The sequence below is a fragment of the Ptychodera flava genome, chromosome 21 (genome assembly GCF_041260155.1).
Source record: "Ptychodera flava strain L36383 chromosome 21, AS_Pfla_20210202, whole genome shotgun sequence".
In the NCBI taxonomy this organism is placed as follows: domain Eukaryota; kingdom Metazoa; phylum Hemichordata; class Enteropneusta; family Ptychoderidae; genus Ptychodera; species Ptychodera flava.
In genome coordinates, this window is record NC_091948.1 from 10,599,585 (window position 1) to 10,617,828 (window position 18,244).

General features: G+C 38.2%; 2 protein-coding genes across 7 annotated transcripts in view; both read left to right on the forward strand.

The window, feature by feature from the left end:
* LOC139121382 (ankyrin repeat and death domain-containing protein 1A-like) overlaps positions 1 to 3,679 on the forward strand; it is a 33,172-nt gene extending 29,493 nt beyond the window's left edge. For all 6 annotated transcript variants that reach the window (XM_070686211.1, XM_070686206.1, XM_070686208.1 and 3 more), the window contains one exon: positions 678 to 3,679. In XM_070686211.1, coding sequence (XP_070542312.1) covers positions 678 to 742 — 65 coding nt within the window. In that variant the 3' untranslated portion in view covers positions 743 to 3,679. The remainder of the gene's footprint in view (positions 1 to 677) is intronic.
* Positions 3,680 to 6,041: 2,362 nt separating this feature from the next.
* On the forward strand, positions 6,042 to 17,064 carry LOC139121381 (uncharacterized). The gene is made up of 10 exons (XM_070686204.1): positions 6,042 to 6,320; positions 7,442 to 8,062; positions 8,673 to 8,843; positions 9,419 to 9,541; positions 9,638 to 9,760; positions 10,856 to 10,978; positions 13,743 to 13,865; positions 14,377 to 14,391; positions 14,894 to 15,346; positions 15,973 to 17,064. The coding sequence occupies exons 1-10, from the start codon at positions 6,266 to 6,268 to the stop codon at positions 16,056 to 16,058; spliced, it is 1,893 nt and encodes a 630-aa protein (XP_070542305.1). The 5' UTR covers positions 6,042 to 6,265; the 3' UTR covers positions 16,059 to 17,064.
* Positions 17,065 to 18,244: the final 1,180 nt, after the last annotated feature.

Genomic DNA, 18,244 nt, shown 5'->3' on the forward strand with positions numbered 1-18,244 from the left:
AGATAAAATCTTTGGTTTATGTTTCGTGGTTGATATGGGCGTTCCATAATTCAAAATTGATTTTAGGGGAATGGAAGTGAAAAACTTACAGGCTGCTCCAATTTTTTTGACATTGGCATTAGAGATAAAGAAAGGTGCAGACCATTTCTATTTCAAGGACAGCATTGTCGTTAAGAAGCCCTTGGGTGCAAGATTCCATGGACCTTGGAATTTGAGAGTCAGGAAGGATAAATTTTGTGGTTACGAATTCAGCAATGTTTGAAATTTGAAAGGCGTTTGTCTGGAAGAGACGTGAATTCGATTCAGTTAGACCATCTTTGATGTCGAAATAGACCTTCAATTAGTCACTTCGTTGATGCTTTATCAATTTAGAATTTAAAATTGCAAAGTGTTGTTATTAAACAGCCAGTGAATGTGGCTAAATGGCTTTTTTCATGATCAAAATTGAATTATAGATGCTGCCTTAATATAATCTGCTGAATCGCTGGATACTGGAGTCCACGGGAAACACCGTGTACAGTGTGTTTACATGGTTCATTACCAACATTATAGAAATGAAATCATAGAAGCAAGGTCATCGGTATATTTACACCATCACTCACATATTCCTATGCGGGTACTTAACTTCCCACTCACGACAGTGTCAGTCACGACCAACTAATTTTCTCTTTCTACAGACCAAATACGCCGGCGGATTAACGCACGCGCAGATGGCAATGGTGGTCGATGCAGTGTATCCTAGCAACTGATGTATCTTGACATCCATTTTATGCAGTTCAAGTTCTCGTTCCTCTTCGGCAGTGTCAATTTGTGCCAAGTAATTGCATCAATCGGTAGTATTGAAGGATGGAGGCCTGGATAATGATGCATTCTGTCGGTGAATTTAGATTTGAGTCGTGAGAAACGTTGGCCGAATTTTCTGGACGATACACGTAGGTTTGAGGGCGTCAAAATGAATAGTTTTGCCTATTTGTCCGTTCGATATTTTTGATGAGGTGACACGTCAGAACTGAAAGTAGGCAGTCGATGTTCAAGCGAGGAAACCTGATTACAGACATTTGAAGACAATCACATGATTATCTTGAAACCACCACGTTTTTTAAAGCTAAAGCAATGTTCACCAAGTTCTTGGAAGGATCTTTGCCGGAGAATCGACAGGAAGCTTCGGATTCATTATGACGGTTGTAAACACTAAGAGAACAGTGTGAAATAATAGTTTGGGTTATTGTGTGTCTCAAGGTCAATGTACGGACCAAAAAAAAAAAACACTGTAGAAAATTGCAAACACGGAGGCTATTCATTTTGATAAAGCAGACAGTCTGTGTCTGCATGCAAACACGATGCAGTTTCAGTTACCTCTCGGGCATAAATGTACTTACTTTTGTACATGCTAATTTGTGTCCAAGACAAATATTTTATGTCAGTTGTTGAACATTAAATCCTGATTTCCATAACATCCATGTCCAATCAATGAGATCGCCGTGGTCTTATTACGATCGTTGTCGATGCAAACAAAACACGACATGTTGAGAATATGAAGATTTCTTGACTGCCACTTCCATCGTATACACGTTCATATTTATTTGAGGTTAATTTTGCCAATCCCTGTTGTTCGTGATGGATTTAATTTCGTATCGTCACTGCCTTCCCTTAGCTCTACACCCATGTTATTTTGTAGTAATGTAGTTGTCCGATAGTACAATCACACATAATGACTCTTCAAATGTCACAATGCATCATTGTATACAAACTGTTGAGTGTAGTGATACAAGCATTTACAAGCGTAATATCTCGGGAGATGTACATATTGGTGAGTTCTTTGTTTTGCTAGTCTTAATTTTATCATAGACCCTTGAGAGAGTATTATTTTATCGCGTCTTTCAAAAAAACCCCGAAATTAAGGAGTGTAATATAGACACATGATTTGAAAACTGAGTGAATTTACAAGATATTTTAATGTTTCTGTACTGGAGTGTTGTCAGACCCTATTGACGTAATTTGGTATGAAACTGAAGAGCAATGAGTTTCTTCCAACGGCATCTGAATATCAGTGGAATAGATTTCTTGTGTTCCAATTCTATGGCAATGCTAATCCAATTTGTGAAATTCTAAATGTCCACATTTTTGCCAAACCAAGAATCGATGTTCTGTTTGTCAAGTTGACATAGTTTGAATTGCCATCTGTAGAGAGGCGAACGATGCTTCGAAATGCCATAGAGCGTTGCTGGTATACCTTTCCATTTCTTTATTCGTTCTGCATTCGTTTAACTTTCTGCGCCCAGCACATTTGCTGATGTGAGCCTGCTGGGGAAATATAGCTCGTACGGTGTAACAGAGTGTGTAGAGCGGGTTCCTAGATGCTGCAGGCTTGGCAGTCCTTGCGGTCAAGTTACCTAAATCTGACAAACATTATGGTAGGCTGCGCCTCGGGGAGAGATAGACTCTCAAATGTTTACAATCCTTTTCTCGTCTACCACTTTTTAGGGCTTCTTTTGAGGCTCGTGGAGTACGTTATAAGTTTTCGCCGTCTTGGTGTTATGAAAAATCAAGAAATTAATTTAATTTAAAGTTTGAGCAAAAGTTAAGTCTTTCAGTTTCGAGGCGCACACTATATTGATGAAATTCCTCCCAGTTAAAACTTTGCTGTACGTCGTGTCGCAACGCAGCTGTGACTGAGATTTCACCTTTCTGAAACTGGTATATCGATTTGTCATAAGGAAACAAGGAAGGAAATCGCCGCAACATAGTTGCAACTGCTGTTATTCATGTTATTCTTTAGTTTGACACATCATAGGACTGCAAACATTTCTACCTGTCATGTATTGTTAAGCGTTTTATTAAACCAAACAATTATTGTTGGCATTTTTTTAAATGGCATAATGTATTATCAAAGCATTGAAGTCGCCTATGGCTCATTCTCATCCATGTTCTGAACGATTCTTTAATGTATGCAAATGTTGATTCCATGTTATTTCCAGAAATATACAAAGGCCACAGAAAATATATATTTTTTTAATTTTTTCATTATTAATTCGCGTCATTTGACTTGAAATATGTAAAAATCTTCATTTTTGTTTAAGAGTTTTTGCTGATTAAAGTTTAAAATTACTCTGTAATCTAACACATTTTGCTTTGAAATGCACGTTAAGCTGTCGACGGTCTGTGATGGCAGTGCACTTATCGATAGCATGTCATGTTAAGGAATTTTCATCAACCTTTTTGGTGATTTTACTCAGAACAGGCTAAATGTAAACATCTAATTATATTACACTTTTGTCAAAAATGAATGTGAAATGATCGTATCCCGTTCACTCACGCGAGATCTCAAAGTGTAATTTCAAAAGACAACACTTTCTAACTTTTCAATTTTTTGTATTCCTTCACGTTGAAACGTGTTAAATTTCCTGTTGTGATTTTGTATATCACGTGCACCATGCTATGTTATTTTCATACATTATCATTACATTAATGATGTATTTTCGTTTTTAAACAAAAATCGGTAATGATTGTAGTGTACTTACATATTGTCTATGCCCGTTTCACACATTGACGTAAACAGAATCAATATTACAATGAAAATTTTGTAACCTTTTTTTTATTTTCACAAGTTGATACTTTTTTAATTTTTCAATCGCTTTGCTATTCAATATGTAATAAATAAATGAATTAATGTAACAAATTCTGGTTGAAGAGCTTTATGTCTGTAATTCTAGACTATGAAGTTTCCGTTTTTATCATTTCTAGTCAACAATATCTCAGCCGTTATTCATCGATTTTTCTGTCATGGGCCTGTAATGGTTTTCATAATCCATCACTTATGGAATCAACGACATTGTTTTGTTTTAATACGCAGGCGCAGCGTCGATATATGTTTATGATTGTTTCTGAAAATCTCGATCATTGCGTAAGAAAACCTTGAAAGGCAAACTTTTCTGTGGATATTGACAGTATTGCATCACTTGTAAGCATCATGAGGTCAAGACTTTGCAAAGGATAGTCTGTAGATTAGATATGACGTTATGTCAAGCTATTCAACATGATGAAGGCAACAAAGGCCAAAGTGGCAAGATGCTGTAGTGAGAGACAGTGCTCAGACGCATCCACAGGGTTCAATTTATGCGGAAGTGTTTTGAGGGCTTTATGTCATTTGATGTGATTTTATTTGATATACTTAGCACACTGTAAAGACCCAAACAAACGCAAAAAAGACATGGCTGAACTCATACAAGAATCACTGTGCTGGAATCATGCAGAAACGGTAAAGACCTTCGACTGTATAGTCCGACGTGACAGAAGTGAAATTAGTATATTCTAATCCTCCTAGTTTCAAAAACAGAACATTGGACCATGGATGCCTCTTTTTTTACATCCATAATTGGACCGACATCCTTGAAGGCAACACAGATAGTTATCTAGATAGACAAGACAGTAACTTAGGCTACCAAAATGGATTGCTAACAAAGCAGACAAAGAACAACAAAGATACAATCTTTGGGCAGAGTGTTCACTCTGTCTTCGTGCATGTCTGCCATTTTGCCCAACAGCCACCCCATCAAAATTTACATATCAAGGTAATCTTCAATCTCGTCCCGATAACGTTACTTTCTTCTAAGTACATTTTTTCTTCCCTACAGTATATTATCATCTTTAGGCAAGTCGCAGTGGTTTTTTTGTCATACAGAAAGTTTGTTAAGTTTATGCAGTTGCTTCGGGATATTACAAACGATGTCTATGGTTTGGTATTGTTCCGGTCGGTATGGCAACAGCGATCAACAAGGATCTGACGCTGTTGTTTTAGTCCGTCTGTCTGAGCATTTTCAGGATAAAGTTTCAATTGATACGATTGGTTGATTTCGATTACAATAAACGATTAATCATCTCCTTTCAACTAAGATAAAATTTGAGCATTGACGTCAGGTTTTACCTGGTCTGAGATACAGTTTGCATTATCCTTAGTTTTGATTGGTTCTCGATACAAATTTGAACTTGACATATTTCATTCCACGCATTTACTGAACCGACATCATCCCAAAATATACCAAGCCTTTAGAGATGTACTTAACTAATTTATAACGCTAGATTAACACATATCTACCTTTTCCCGTTGTATGAAGTCCACAGTTGAACTGTGTGCCATCGATTTTCATCACACTTTCACCCAAGGCAAAGATCTAAACAGTATTGGTACTCAAGTTTCCAAAGTGTTCAGAAAGTCTCCAGGCAAGGCTATTGTCACTTCTTCCACTGTGGGACTATTTTTTTCTTTACTTTCACTCTGGTAATTCTATTTACGGCTGTCGGTGCATGAAGACCAGGTATTTGAATTTGCCAAGTATTCATAACATCTCAACGACGAGTCAATATTGACGGAAAGAGACATGATTTATCGTCGTAGGATAATGCGAAACGCAATCAAGTCTTTTCTTACTTAATTCTGTCGAATTTCAACTTCATCGATCGTTCTGCGTACTCAAGCAAGAAAGGGTGTGAGACGATCATTGAATAAAGTTAGAACTCCTAAAACGCAGTCCCCGATAGCAATGTGATCGCAAAGTTACATGATTTTTTTTTCGAAATCTTCACCAATGTAAAACCCAGCTAACCGGCCGACGGACATTAATGTTTCCCTCTTGAATTCGAAAAAGTCCTCGGCCACGAAAATTAATCCATTGTAAAATCTCGTTTCACTTCATCTTCTCGGGGAAAGTTATGGTGTAGCGAAAAGTGTGAGACGTTTTCGTCTGCATGATTAGTTAAAAAATTGCTAAATTTTGACCGTCTCATCAATATTCTTTTTAAGAGTGCCTTGGTTGCAGCCAGGTGAAAGTTCCTACGAAGTTTGTGAAGACTCATCTCCAGGGCATGGACACGGGGACGAACAATAGCGGTATTGTGAATGAAGTCTGCCAAAGCCAGCGTAACGTGACGCCGTTATCTTGCTAATTGCACCAATCACTATTCTTTAGAAATCGGCTGAATATCCCTTCACTGTAACAGGTTCACCCCATTCTTTGGTGGATGTTGCCTGCCAAACACCTATTTGCGCTGACAATGTCAACAGCATACCGTCCATTCTCATTTGAGGGAGCACGACAAGACAATGGTGCCGGTGCCAAAAAACACTGTTTGAGTGTTACCATTGACAACCAAGATTTGCCTACGCCGAGGCTGGCACGCTGGCCATAAAATCTGAGAAGACGCGGGTGTTTATGACGTTTGAGAGTTTCTGTCCTGCATGTGACTGACTGCCTGACGAATTTTGAAGATGTGCTCTGCCGCAAGACTCGTAATTTTCCTCACGTTTGTGATTTTCACAGCAGGTAAATATTGTCGTCATTACTTTCAAACATTTATAATTCTCAGATAACTCGTCAGTATCTCAGATTTCACACAATACGTCTGTTATCCTACTGGATTCGTTGCGGCTTCACGATGCCTAGTAATAAGAGTATAGGTTATCAGAAAGCACCGGGCTGTACCACAGAGAGAATTTCTTCACATATCTGAAGTTCATAACAGCACACACACACACACACCTGTAATTTCAACCGCTGTGCTGAACAAAGAACAACAGTACGGCCGTCTTCTCTCATGGTGTAGCTGTGAAGGACTTTTACAGTCGGTGCAGTAGCACGGTCTTCTTAAATTTTCATTTCGAAAACGTTATCTTAAAAACAACGCCCTAGTCTATAGCAGCAAATTTCCAATTTGATTTTCCAGTCAGTAAACTTAACCGCCGCGACGGGATTTTCTTGAAATCGTGTCGAAAGAGGCGAATTTTAAGAAAGGTAGAACGTAGCCTGTGCAATTCTTCAGAACCCTATTCTTCTTTTGACAATAGTTAAAAGTGTTTACACGGCTGTAATCTGTCCTAGCCCTTGAATACTAAGTATTTTACATTGAAATCACAATGTTGTATCATTCTGTTGAGTACATAGACTTAATGCACGCCGTAAGTCGACATCAAAACACGGGAGAAGGGAAAAGCGAAAAAAATCGATGCCGGGTCGATCCCATTGCAACCGGATTTCGAAAAAATCTCAACAGATGTACCAGCTTAACTTTATGTTCAAGTTAATGTACCATTTTAATACATCTGATTGAAATTTGATGTGGGAAGCAATGTAAAGTCAGTGTTGAATCAATGTGTGTTAATGCATGTATCTGAGGTGTTTAACAAATCATTGTCATAACGTCATTTATTTGTGATGTCATATACACAGATAGTCAGCACCAAAGAGTCAATTCGTCAACAACACTTAATTCAAGTTCATCAATTACTCGGTGAAATATTTTCAATACATCGGTGAAGTGCCCTTTTCCTTGCAAAATGAGACATAAATTGCTAAAATTAAAATTTACCGATTCAATATTTTAGTCTTCCACACTGTTCGAGTATTTGTGTACATTGTTCATATTTTACATTTTCTATCACATACAGAACCAACTCTGGGTACATATGAAGATATGATGTTCGTTTTCGACGGTAGCGGCTATGCGACGCTCTCATCTCAGATAACCATACCGACCTTTGATGCCTTCTCGGTCTGTTTCTGGATGCAAACGACCGGATCTAATTTAGGCTCCCCTTTTTCGTACTACGACTCCGTCAATGACGAGTTGGCCGTCTACGTGTTCAACCACGGCGGCGCGTTGGGCATATACAGCTGCAGCAGCCTCATCACAGGTGTGACCGGAAACGACGGTAACTGGAACCATGTTTGCCTGACGTGGGAAGACAGCGGACAGGTGTATTTTTACTGGAATGGTGTGCAAACAGCCGAGCAAAGTGGATGCATGGCCAATGCAAATATCACAGGAGGTGGTTGTTTTCGCATTGGGCAGTGGCAGACCAGTTGTTCAACCAGCTCATTTCAGGCCTTGGGTAGTTACTCAGGAAATATAGCGTACTTCAACATTTACAGTTCTGCTCTGAACGAGACTGAGGTTGCCAGTCTAGCTTCGAATTGTACAGATAACGGTGATGGCGATGTACTAGCGTGGTCGGATATCATGAATTCTACTTTAACATCAGTCACTGTGGAAACCGCTGATGTTTGTCGTAAGTTTGTGTTTCGATGACAGTTATGCAAACTGAGACCCTATGATTGATTTTGTAAAGTGGCTGCGATACTACGCTGTTTCTCAGTCGAACTGATTCAAATATATCAGAGTTTAAGACAGAATGTGTTTTGACCTTCCGCACAAAATCTAATCTTTAGAATATACTTTTATACGAACAATTCGTGACATTATTCGGTCAACCATTTTGTCATCCTGAAATCAAACAACGGCACTCGAAATATGTGCAAATTTCATTATTTCATCGGTTAACATGGCCATTCACATTGAAAATTGGACCAAATGTCGATCTTGAATGTGCTTTCTTTATTAGCACAATATTCTCTTAATTAGAGATAACATGTTCAGTGTTTTATTGTTTCAATTTTTAATTTCTTACATGTTCCTCTTGTGTAATACTGCTTTTCATGTTACTGGTCACCTTGACAATGAGAGATTTCAGCTGTAGAGTATACGGACTTCAATTCCCTTTTAGCAGAGCTACGTACACTGTACTCTTTACAAAAATCGCGAGAAATTCAAGGCTTGTCTTTCACTTCAGCCTCTGGTAGTTTGTTCTGTATGAAGTTCTTCTCTTGCTATTTTTGCAGCATGTAACGAAACTACAGCTCCTGTCAATGGGAGCGTAGCTGTAACCGGAACAGGTATCAGTCGAGGGGACGAAGCGTCTTTTTCATGTGACGCTGGCTACTATCTGGTTGGTGCCAATAACGCATCATGCACAAATAACGGCTGGTCCTATGATATACCAGAATGCTCAGGTTAGTGAAATTCGGTTATAGTGGCGATATAGTAATTTTTGATTTCAGTACTCTTCGGCAAAAAATACTCTAGGATTATCTCCCCACAATATTATACATTCAAATACTTCATGACATCTTCCCGTTGATTTTGTTGGACTGAAAATTAAAATTTAATCTTAACTTTCATCGAAGATATAGCAGTAAGGCTTGTCGTGACTACCAAATACTCATACATAGATACATAGATACACAGATACACACATACAAACATACATGCATACAGGCATACAGGCATTCATACATAGATAATTCATACTACATTCATTCATACATACATTACTTCATACGCCATATGTACATGCATGTACATACACACATAGCATATACCATCTGTCTGTCTGTCTGTCTGTCTGTCTGTCTGTCTGCTGTCTGTCTGTCTGTCTGTCTGTCTCTCTCTCTCTCTCTCTCTCTCTCTCTCTCTCTCTCTCTCTCTCTCTCTCTCTCTCTCTCTCTCTCTCTCTCTCTCTCTCTCCACACACATACATATGTAACATACCTGGTTGTCTTGCTTACTTACATTTGGTATCCTTCAGATATTGACGAATGTTCATCTAACAATGGTAACTGTGGTCAAACGTGTGTTAACGAAGACGGGTCATATCATTGTACATGTTCCAATGGCTACGAACTCAACAACGATGGATTGGCATGTGATGGTAAGATTTCTTTTCATTCTATAAGTTCCTGCCTTCTTTACTCATTTTGAATATGGAATTGCCTGAGTGTACAGATGACTTCTCTCTCCTTCTCAGACATCGACGAATGTTCTGTGGACAACGGTGGCTGTAACCAAACCTGCGTCAACATCGATGGATCATTTTCATGCAACTGCACGGCAGGTTATGAACTTGACAATGATAATACCTCATGCAATGGTAAGTGTTAATTGTGCTTATGAAATTCCAATTTCATAAAGAGGACTTATTTATTGACAGCCAGGTACTAGTGAGATGAGTCTAAACAGGAAACCTTCAGTTATATTGTACTCTGTCTGGGGTTATTGAAGTTGAGGCAAATAAAACTGCAATAGCTACGAATGGATTTAAAATTATTTCAACTAATTTCATTTATGCTCTATGCTTACGCGAAGTTGAAATGCGGAACAGGCTGCCAAGCGATTATTCAAAGACCTCCACTACATATCTAACACTGCACTTCAAGTTCTGTACATAATACTCAGCTCTAGTGATCATTTTGTCCTATATAAGCAGTTCACCCTGACATATTTTGCTGCGTAGAATCACTATATCAACAAAAGGTTTGAGGTAATGCTTCCTGTTCAGGAATGATAAAATACGGTAATCTAAGAAGGGACGACAAGACGAATCGTCGTCGAATGGTTTAAATCTGTGATCATGTGTTCGTTAAGTTGGCGCGTTTAGCCCGGGGAGCAATTACAGAAAAGGCGGTGCGTGCATTTAAACATATAGACGCGTGTTTACTTCACTGTGGTATGTGGTTTCGAGTTGTACAATGCAGACAGACAGTTCAAAATGCAAAAGAATCTCAGTATTAGTAAAGTGTTATTTGTCTCAACATCAATGGAGATAGTGTCAATGAAAAAGCTGTCCCGGTTTCGGGACTTACGGTCAATCTTCTTCGGAGTGTCAACATCTAGTAAATGAAATTATGGTAAATCATAAATCTATCTGCTATGCAAAACTCTCGTGAAAGAGTTAAAAGACATCTGTCTGTAGAGTAGGCCTATGTGCACCAATCCGTATCAAACGACCCCTTCATCGTACGTATCGTACTTTGGATATTAGGCTGGAGTTGTTTCATAACGACAAAAGCACAGTAGTTAACTGCAGGTGGGATTGTTAAGCTGCTATTACATCGTGTAAAAAAAAAGACTGGGCGTTTATTGATTTGAATTTCTGTGATTAAGCAGTGTTAGACGCTTCTCGTGTTTCTTATTAAGTTCACTTTTTGTGTCTTTCTTGTCATTTGTGATACTTTTACGTTTTCAGATATAGACGAATGTTCTGATAATAACGGCGGTTGTAACCAAACCTGCGTCAACATCGGCGGATCGTATTCCTGTGACTGCACGGCAGGTTATGAACTTGACAATGATGGCTCCACGTGTAATGGTAAGTGTTCGTTGTTGTAAATATAGTTGGATATCAAATTTAGTCTGAACAGGTCGGCATCCAACACACTGTCCGCTAAAGTTTATGGTTAGCCGTTCTCGCATCATCTATTGGAGCACTGTAATGTCGTGTGCCAGGGAACGTACGTCGCGCAACACGATCCTAGCGTCGCAGCGTCTATCATTCGATTTAATGAATAAAGGCTACAGGTATTACGGGGAACTTTGATAAACATACAATACAGCCGTCGCTAATTTTGTGTACTCTTCCCTATGAAGTTACATTCTCGTACGGCTATTATAATTTCGTACAAAATATTGGTCTGATTTCAACTAACTAAAGATTTGGCATAATACTTTTGGTTGATGAGACCCTATGCAACTCTACTGAATATACAATACCAGATTCCCTAAACCAACAAAAAACCTGCCTGCCACCAAAATGACAACGATACCAGCTCGCCAGTAAAATGAACAAAAATACCAGCTCGTATTGCCATCAAACCATAGAAACTTGCCAGAAAATACCATCAGTATCAACTTGCCACCAAAATGACAACAATACCAGCTTGCCACCAAAACGATAAGAGGCTAATCTCAATCCAACCTTTTCCAAGCCCTCATAAATTATATGGAAGCGCATTGATAACAAAATTTGTCAGTAAATAAAACTGAAAAATCTCGCATGATTCCAATATTTTTAAAAATTGCATCGAATCGCCTCAGACTGTGCTTGTACTATTTTACGATCAAATATAAAATAGAGATACGATACAGACTTCCCAGAGGGAGAAATCTAACCGAAACCTGGCATCGTTCTCTGATATGTCCATTTTAATAACTCATACATATTAAATTCAACAGTCAACTTCAGATTTTCTCACTGTGTTTTCTGATAAAAAAGCATCACGTCAGTCTCATTTACTGTCTGAGCTCAAAATCATAAACCTTGTTCAGGAATATTCCATAACATAAGCCAGGGGGAACGTTCAAGACAACACAGTGTCAGAATCATTCAAATTTGGCAATACATGCCTTTACTAGCAAAGACTTTGACTTTACTCTGCTACAAAGTTCTGCAGATATTCTTCATAAATGATACTGCTAATCGAAATGCAGATAAAGTAGTTCCATGGAAAAATAATGTCGAACTTTCATTCCTGTGTATACCAACTGTGGTTTCTTTGTTTTAGGACCAAGTGCACTGATGATTTCCAGACATACAATACAATTAATATCCGGATAAATAAAGTTCAAGTTCAATCGTCTTCCTGTCCCCCAACATAATAATAGATTTGGACGATGAATTACTGGGTGTACACTGGTCAAGGAACTATACGAAGGTTTTAGAATTAATACAACTCTGAGAAGTCATTAATTGTCCTACTAAAGGCTGGAATACCGTCAAATGCATGTTCTTTGTTTATCATAAGTAGGGACTTCCGAATCACTTTTCTGGAAGTAGTGTTCATTAGATATAACTATAGGAATAACTACCTCTCCCGCATTGCTGCCGTCCTTCGACACCTTCAACTTGAATATAACGTGATAAATGGAACTAACTCTAACAATATATTAGTTATAAATTTATTTCTTTTGAAAGGTTTTAGGTTGATAATAATATAAATCAAACAGTGACTAAATCTGTTTTTAGATGAAATAAAAACCTAATTATCAAAGCAAGATTCTGAAATAAAAGCTTTATCTAAAAAAGATTCTTTTTAGCTCTTCAGATAACGTCTTACGTTTCAGTTTCAGAAGGTCAACATATTTGTGAGTTAAGATGCGATACAGTTTGATCAAAGGACAGCCATTCCTATGGAAATATTATTATTGTGACTTTGTGGATGATTAATGTAACCTCGTGCTGCCAGTTTCTGTTGAAACAAGCTAACAAAACTAAAAGTTCAGATATAGCGTGACGTATTTTCTATCAATAATGACATTCCTTGAAAGTGAACCTTCAGACTGAATCACCTTTTCTCCTTGCCCACGTGATCTACCTGCCCACGTGATCTATATTCCCACGTGATCTACCGACCTACGTGATCTACCTACATAGTTTGAATGGAACAAAAACACATAATGCCTAATCCCAAAACGTGATGTTTGCTCTGATAATTCCAAAGGGTGTACATTCCTCAACTTTTTTTATCATTTTAGAGCATCAGAAAGGCAGCTGATATTTTCTGACTTTGCGTTTGGTCTGGTTATGTACCGTTGTACGCAAAGTTCAACTTAAAAGAACGGCTTGTCGCCATGCTGAACAGCTTATATTGTGGACGGGGGCATTGTTAAAAAATACCCAAGTACAGAGTTTCTCTAGAAAATACCATAATATTACTCCATCCTTACTGTGTATGTACGGTTTGCATTGGTGCCACGTGATGCAGTAAGCGAAAGATTTAACATACTTAGATGGTATAGGAATTGCTAGTCTACAGACGAATTTAGGACTCTGTGTCTTTCGTTCGCTGGGTTTTGAGTATTTTCCACTGCTTGAGAATTATCGTTATCGTGTCAATGTACTTTGATCGGCAAATATGATTACTTCGCGTGAGAGTTAAATGACAACTTGTGTGGCAGGGTATTTTCACGATCATGCAAATAGGATGTGCATCACCGTCAATCTGCCGTTCAGTTGAACGTAAAGGTCGAAACGCTGATGCAATCGCTTTGAGATAACCACTGTGATAAAAACAGTTGAATTGAGCTCTCTTTGTTTGGCTATGCAATTAACGTTTTAATACCAATTCCTCATGCAGATATCGACGAATGTTCTCTAAGCAGCGGTGGATGTGACCAAATCTGCATAAACTCTGTTGGATCATTTTCCTGCAACTGCACAACAGGATACGAACTTGACAATGACGGCATCACTTGTAATGGTAAGTGCTACCTGTTGGACCGCACGTGTTAGTAAGTCACCTTTCATTGCCGGAAGCCAATGGCCGATCTTGGACTCCTCAAAGCCGAATGTAAATGTCTTTGAAGAGAGTCGTGTTCAACAGCATTTATTAATATCTCTTGATCTGTAAAGTCAATTCAGGTAGTTTTGCAATTCCTGTCCTTTACCTTCAACCCAGTTCATGTCCTTTCCCGAATTGCATGCCATTGTGGTCTCGTCCCAGTGTGCTCTTGGAAATCTACGTATTGTAGAAGTCCCTCTGAGACTTCAGTGACGATATGAACAATGTCAACTGCAAGGACTCAACAGAAATCTGAACCCTCATTGTCAGCAATGATGTTGTTAAGAAAGTAGACCCATTATTTTGACGGCCAAGATATTAAATCGTTGTATGATCGTATTGAAAGCGCCTTCAGTGGATGCTCTTTTCATGCTCTTACATTTATTTCTTTGCTTTCTGATTCTGTTTGCATTTCTTTCCATTGGTCCAGAGATACTCGGAATAGGTGAGTGTCGCTTTCCAACATAATAAAATATTGAAATTCATGCCACATTAGATAATTTCTAGGTCTCTGCCACGATTCAAAAAACGCACGGAAAAGATACAGATACACCACCAAACGATTAGACGGCTCTTCTGTCACTTCAGGCTCGTCTTCAGCTTTGCTCACAAGAGCCTTTGTTTGTATTTACAAGTAAACGCCACTACAAGAGTAACATAGCGTTATATTTCCATCAGTTCTAAAGATCTGAACATGTCATTATCTATTACATCGTCAATGTTGTAATTATGAGCATGTTGAATAAGGACAATAGCAAAATGTGATATGATTAAGGTAATATAAAAGAATTAAATGGTCATCCCTGGATAACATTTATTACTTTCATGCACCTTGTATTTTGTTTGAGATCGACTTCAAATGCAAAGTTTTGAAACTACTCTCTTTGACTTAAAATGGCATATAAAACAATTCAAAGACATCGAAGTTGTTTGGTGTGATCTTTCAGATTTGACCATAACGGATGCCAATGTGACAAGTCCTGTTAACCTAGTCTACCAAGCCGAGCTAGATTCATTCATCACGTTTTACATCGTCATCGAAAACGTCGGAGACACTGATCTGGTTGACAGCAGCAACGGCGACAGTCGCTACAACATTTCATTCTACTTCAGTCAACAAGACGATCTGGACGCCACGGTAAACCAAACAGCACAAGCGTTCACCGTAGATTTAAACAGTGCCACAAACTTAGATACAGGTGTTGCTGCATCATCAACTTTGACGATAACAGACGTTCAGGCTCTTGTCAATGTGCCTTCGGAAGACTGCCCTCAATACAGATATGCGTGTTTCTTAGTGCTGTTATCTTCCACTGTCAGCGACACTGAGTCGGACACAACGAACAACGATTTCTGTGTTGCGTTTAGTGACGAATACGCTGGACAACTCACTTGTTCGGGTAAGTTATACAAACGTCTGACTAGGACAAAATGTTGAGGTTCCGGTTTCATGACTAAAATTAGAGAGTTTGTTTTATCGAAAACGTTTAAATATGTCTATGTGATATTTTTGAATTTCTGCAACCTTTCACATTGTATAATTTGTCTGTAGGTATATTTCATGACAGAGTACTTTTTATGAGATGTTTTCGTTATAAACGAAACATCTTTTTCCCAAAATCCTCTAGACCGAGGACTACGAGCACTTTTTAGAACGAACAACCATCCCACAAGCAGTTTGTCAAAAAGTCTTGCACTGCCGTCGATTTTAGTATAATTATGAAGAGTGATATAATATGTCCGATAAAACATACACCTAGTCTACTGCAGCTGCGCTAGTCATCTATCTTGAAAATTATATCGGTGGTTTGAGGCCTTATCATTCTCAAGTAGTTTTCTGACTTTCTCTTATTCATTGTTTCCATACCTTGCCGTCGAATAGTGCTTCCTAATTGATTTCGTGGCCTTATTAATGCTTTTGAATTATGTAATTTTAATACATCAACCAAACTTGACAAACATTGACAGAGAACCCCTTACAATGTTTCCTAGAATTACGATGTCATTTTTCTTTTTTCTATCACAGCGTCAAATCCGAGAATGGATTGGCTACTGACGGCGATGACATCATTGATACTGGTTTATACAAACAAAATGTATCTTTTGCACTGAATTCAAAGAAAGTAGGCAAGACGGCTGTTATGTGTGACTCACGCAACATACAAGTTCCATTCGCATCAATGAGCATACTGTCTATTTCAACAACTAGAACTTGCAGTGGCATATCTCACACCAGAGACAATTTTGAGACATTCCCTTCTACGTGATATTATTGTTACAGGGTCATCGATGGTATAATTTACGATGTGCTGAGAAGGAATCAATGCCTATATAACACGGCATGGGTCCTCCACTGTGTTTATCAGTTATGATGAAACTTGGTAATTTTGAAATATTGATCCGAGTAACCGACTTACAAATCACAAAGTAGGGAAATAAACGCCAACTTTATTGCTAATAGTCCGTATCAAATACACAATACCTTTCATCGCATTCCATTTGCAAAATCCATTAGAATGTGCTTGCTTATTTTAATTCTTACAAACATTTTTATAATTGATATGAACTATTTTTGGCTATAATTTTAATCGATTACCAGATTATACTGTGTAAGGTTTCACAGGTCATGCTGTGAGTGAGGACTGTGTTTTGTCCGCTATATGCAATATTTCGAGTTTACGTGCCATGTTGTTTTGAAATATTTACAAGTTGGCGAAAGATTAGAAAGACTGGTTCAAAAAGTGTAAACGATATAATTCTCAGATTTTAACAATTTTCTGTACAACTTGAATACATTGACTTCACTTGGGTTCAATGTTTCTCTGTTTTCCAAGGTCAATTTCATGCACAAGACGATGGAAACGATACCTGACTTGTGAAAAGTAGATGGCAGACGATGGAGAATGTTTTGTCATTTCTATTTCATCTTTTATTTCTGCTGATAGAATAACTTTCCTTTAGAAAACTGGAAAACTGCCTGTAAAATTTTAATAAGACCTTTCTTAAATATCTTGACGCTTCTCAGGTATCAATACAAATAATGCATCAACTTTTATGTCGATTTAGTCGACAACCTTATTTAATGTAATAAAACAGTCCGTACATTTTGCCACTGAAACTCTCTTCAAACGATTCGGTTATCGGATAAGTGGATAGTTATGTCTGCGTCTGTTGGAAAAAATTAAATAGAAAACATTCACATGATCCATTAACAATAGCGCGCAGATAACGTGTTTGTCACAGAACAGCCAAACAAACAATTTGCCGTCTCCGTAAGGTTTCCTGTTTACATAGTGCTGTAAACATACACTGTGCTACTTACGACAGGGTAATTCTATTTGTGTTCCAGTTATCGACCATTCTTATTAGTATGTCTATAACTGTACATGTATGCACCAAAATTAGTGTTGGCCGTTTCCCAGAGGCGAAGAATGTGTGACCAAGAAGTCAAACCGGACTAATAGATCAAGGATATGATCTAACGATGCTATTTCTAAAGTGACTGAAATCCAGGGGTGCGTCAAGATGTTTCTATGCCACCAACAATAATTAATGAAATTCTGGCAGTAAGAATTAAGCAAAAAATGAATCAGACATATTTCACATGGTCTAATTTGAATATCTAATGAATGTATGCTTGAAAGGCAGTACGCTGGTGGTTCCCAAGTTGCTTGCTGACAACCCTTTTCAATGTCGAAAAACCGGCTAATTGTCTCCCAGATTGCGTCTTGTGCATGATTTTGTACCCACAAGGAAAGCTTCTAGCACTAAATTAGTCTATATCGATATCAAAATAAAGTGTGAAATTGTAATAAGGCGTTGGTGTGTGAGAAGTGTTAGTTAAAACGAATTTAGGCACGCATCGTAACATTTTTTTCTTATTTGCTGATTGGTGCCGGCCAGACATCAATTTACCATGTTCAAGGTGAATGTTCATCATTGATCCACATAGAATCCGTTGTCCTGAATCGTGTTAAAGATGTTCCCTGGACACGTTAATCAGCAGATAATCACAAAACTGATGTCAGTGGTGGTAATTAACGCGCGTAACTGGTAGACCCCTAGGTGTAAACGATATTGAGGTAGGTCAGCTACAACAGCCAGGCACCCTCCGACTTGTTTGGTCTGCTTGATGATACGTACAGCCTTTCAAACATAGAAATAATGGTATATTGGCAAGTCACTTAGTTAAATTTAATGAATGTTAATAGTAACGCTAAGGGGGATTGCTTAAAGACGTGTGCAAACATGTGTATCAGCATCAAGTTTCCTGATTATTTTGGACGGGAGTACAATTT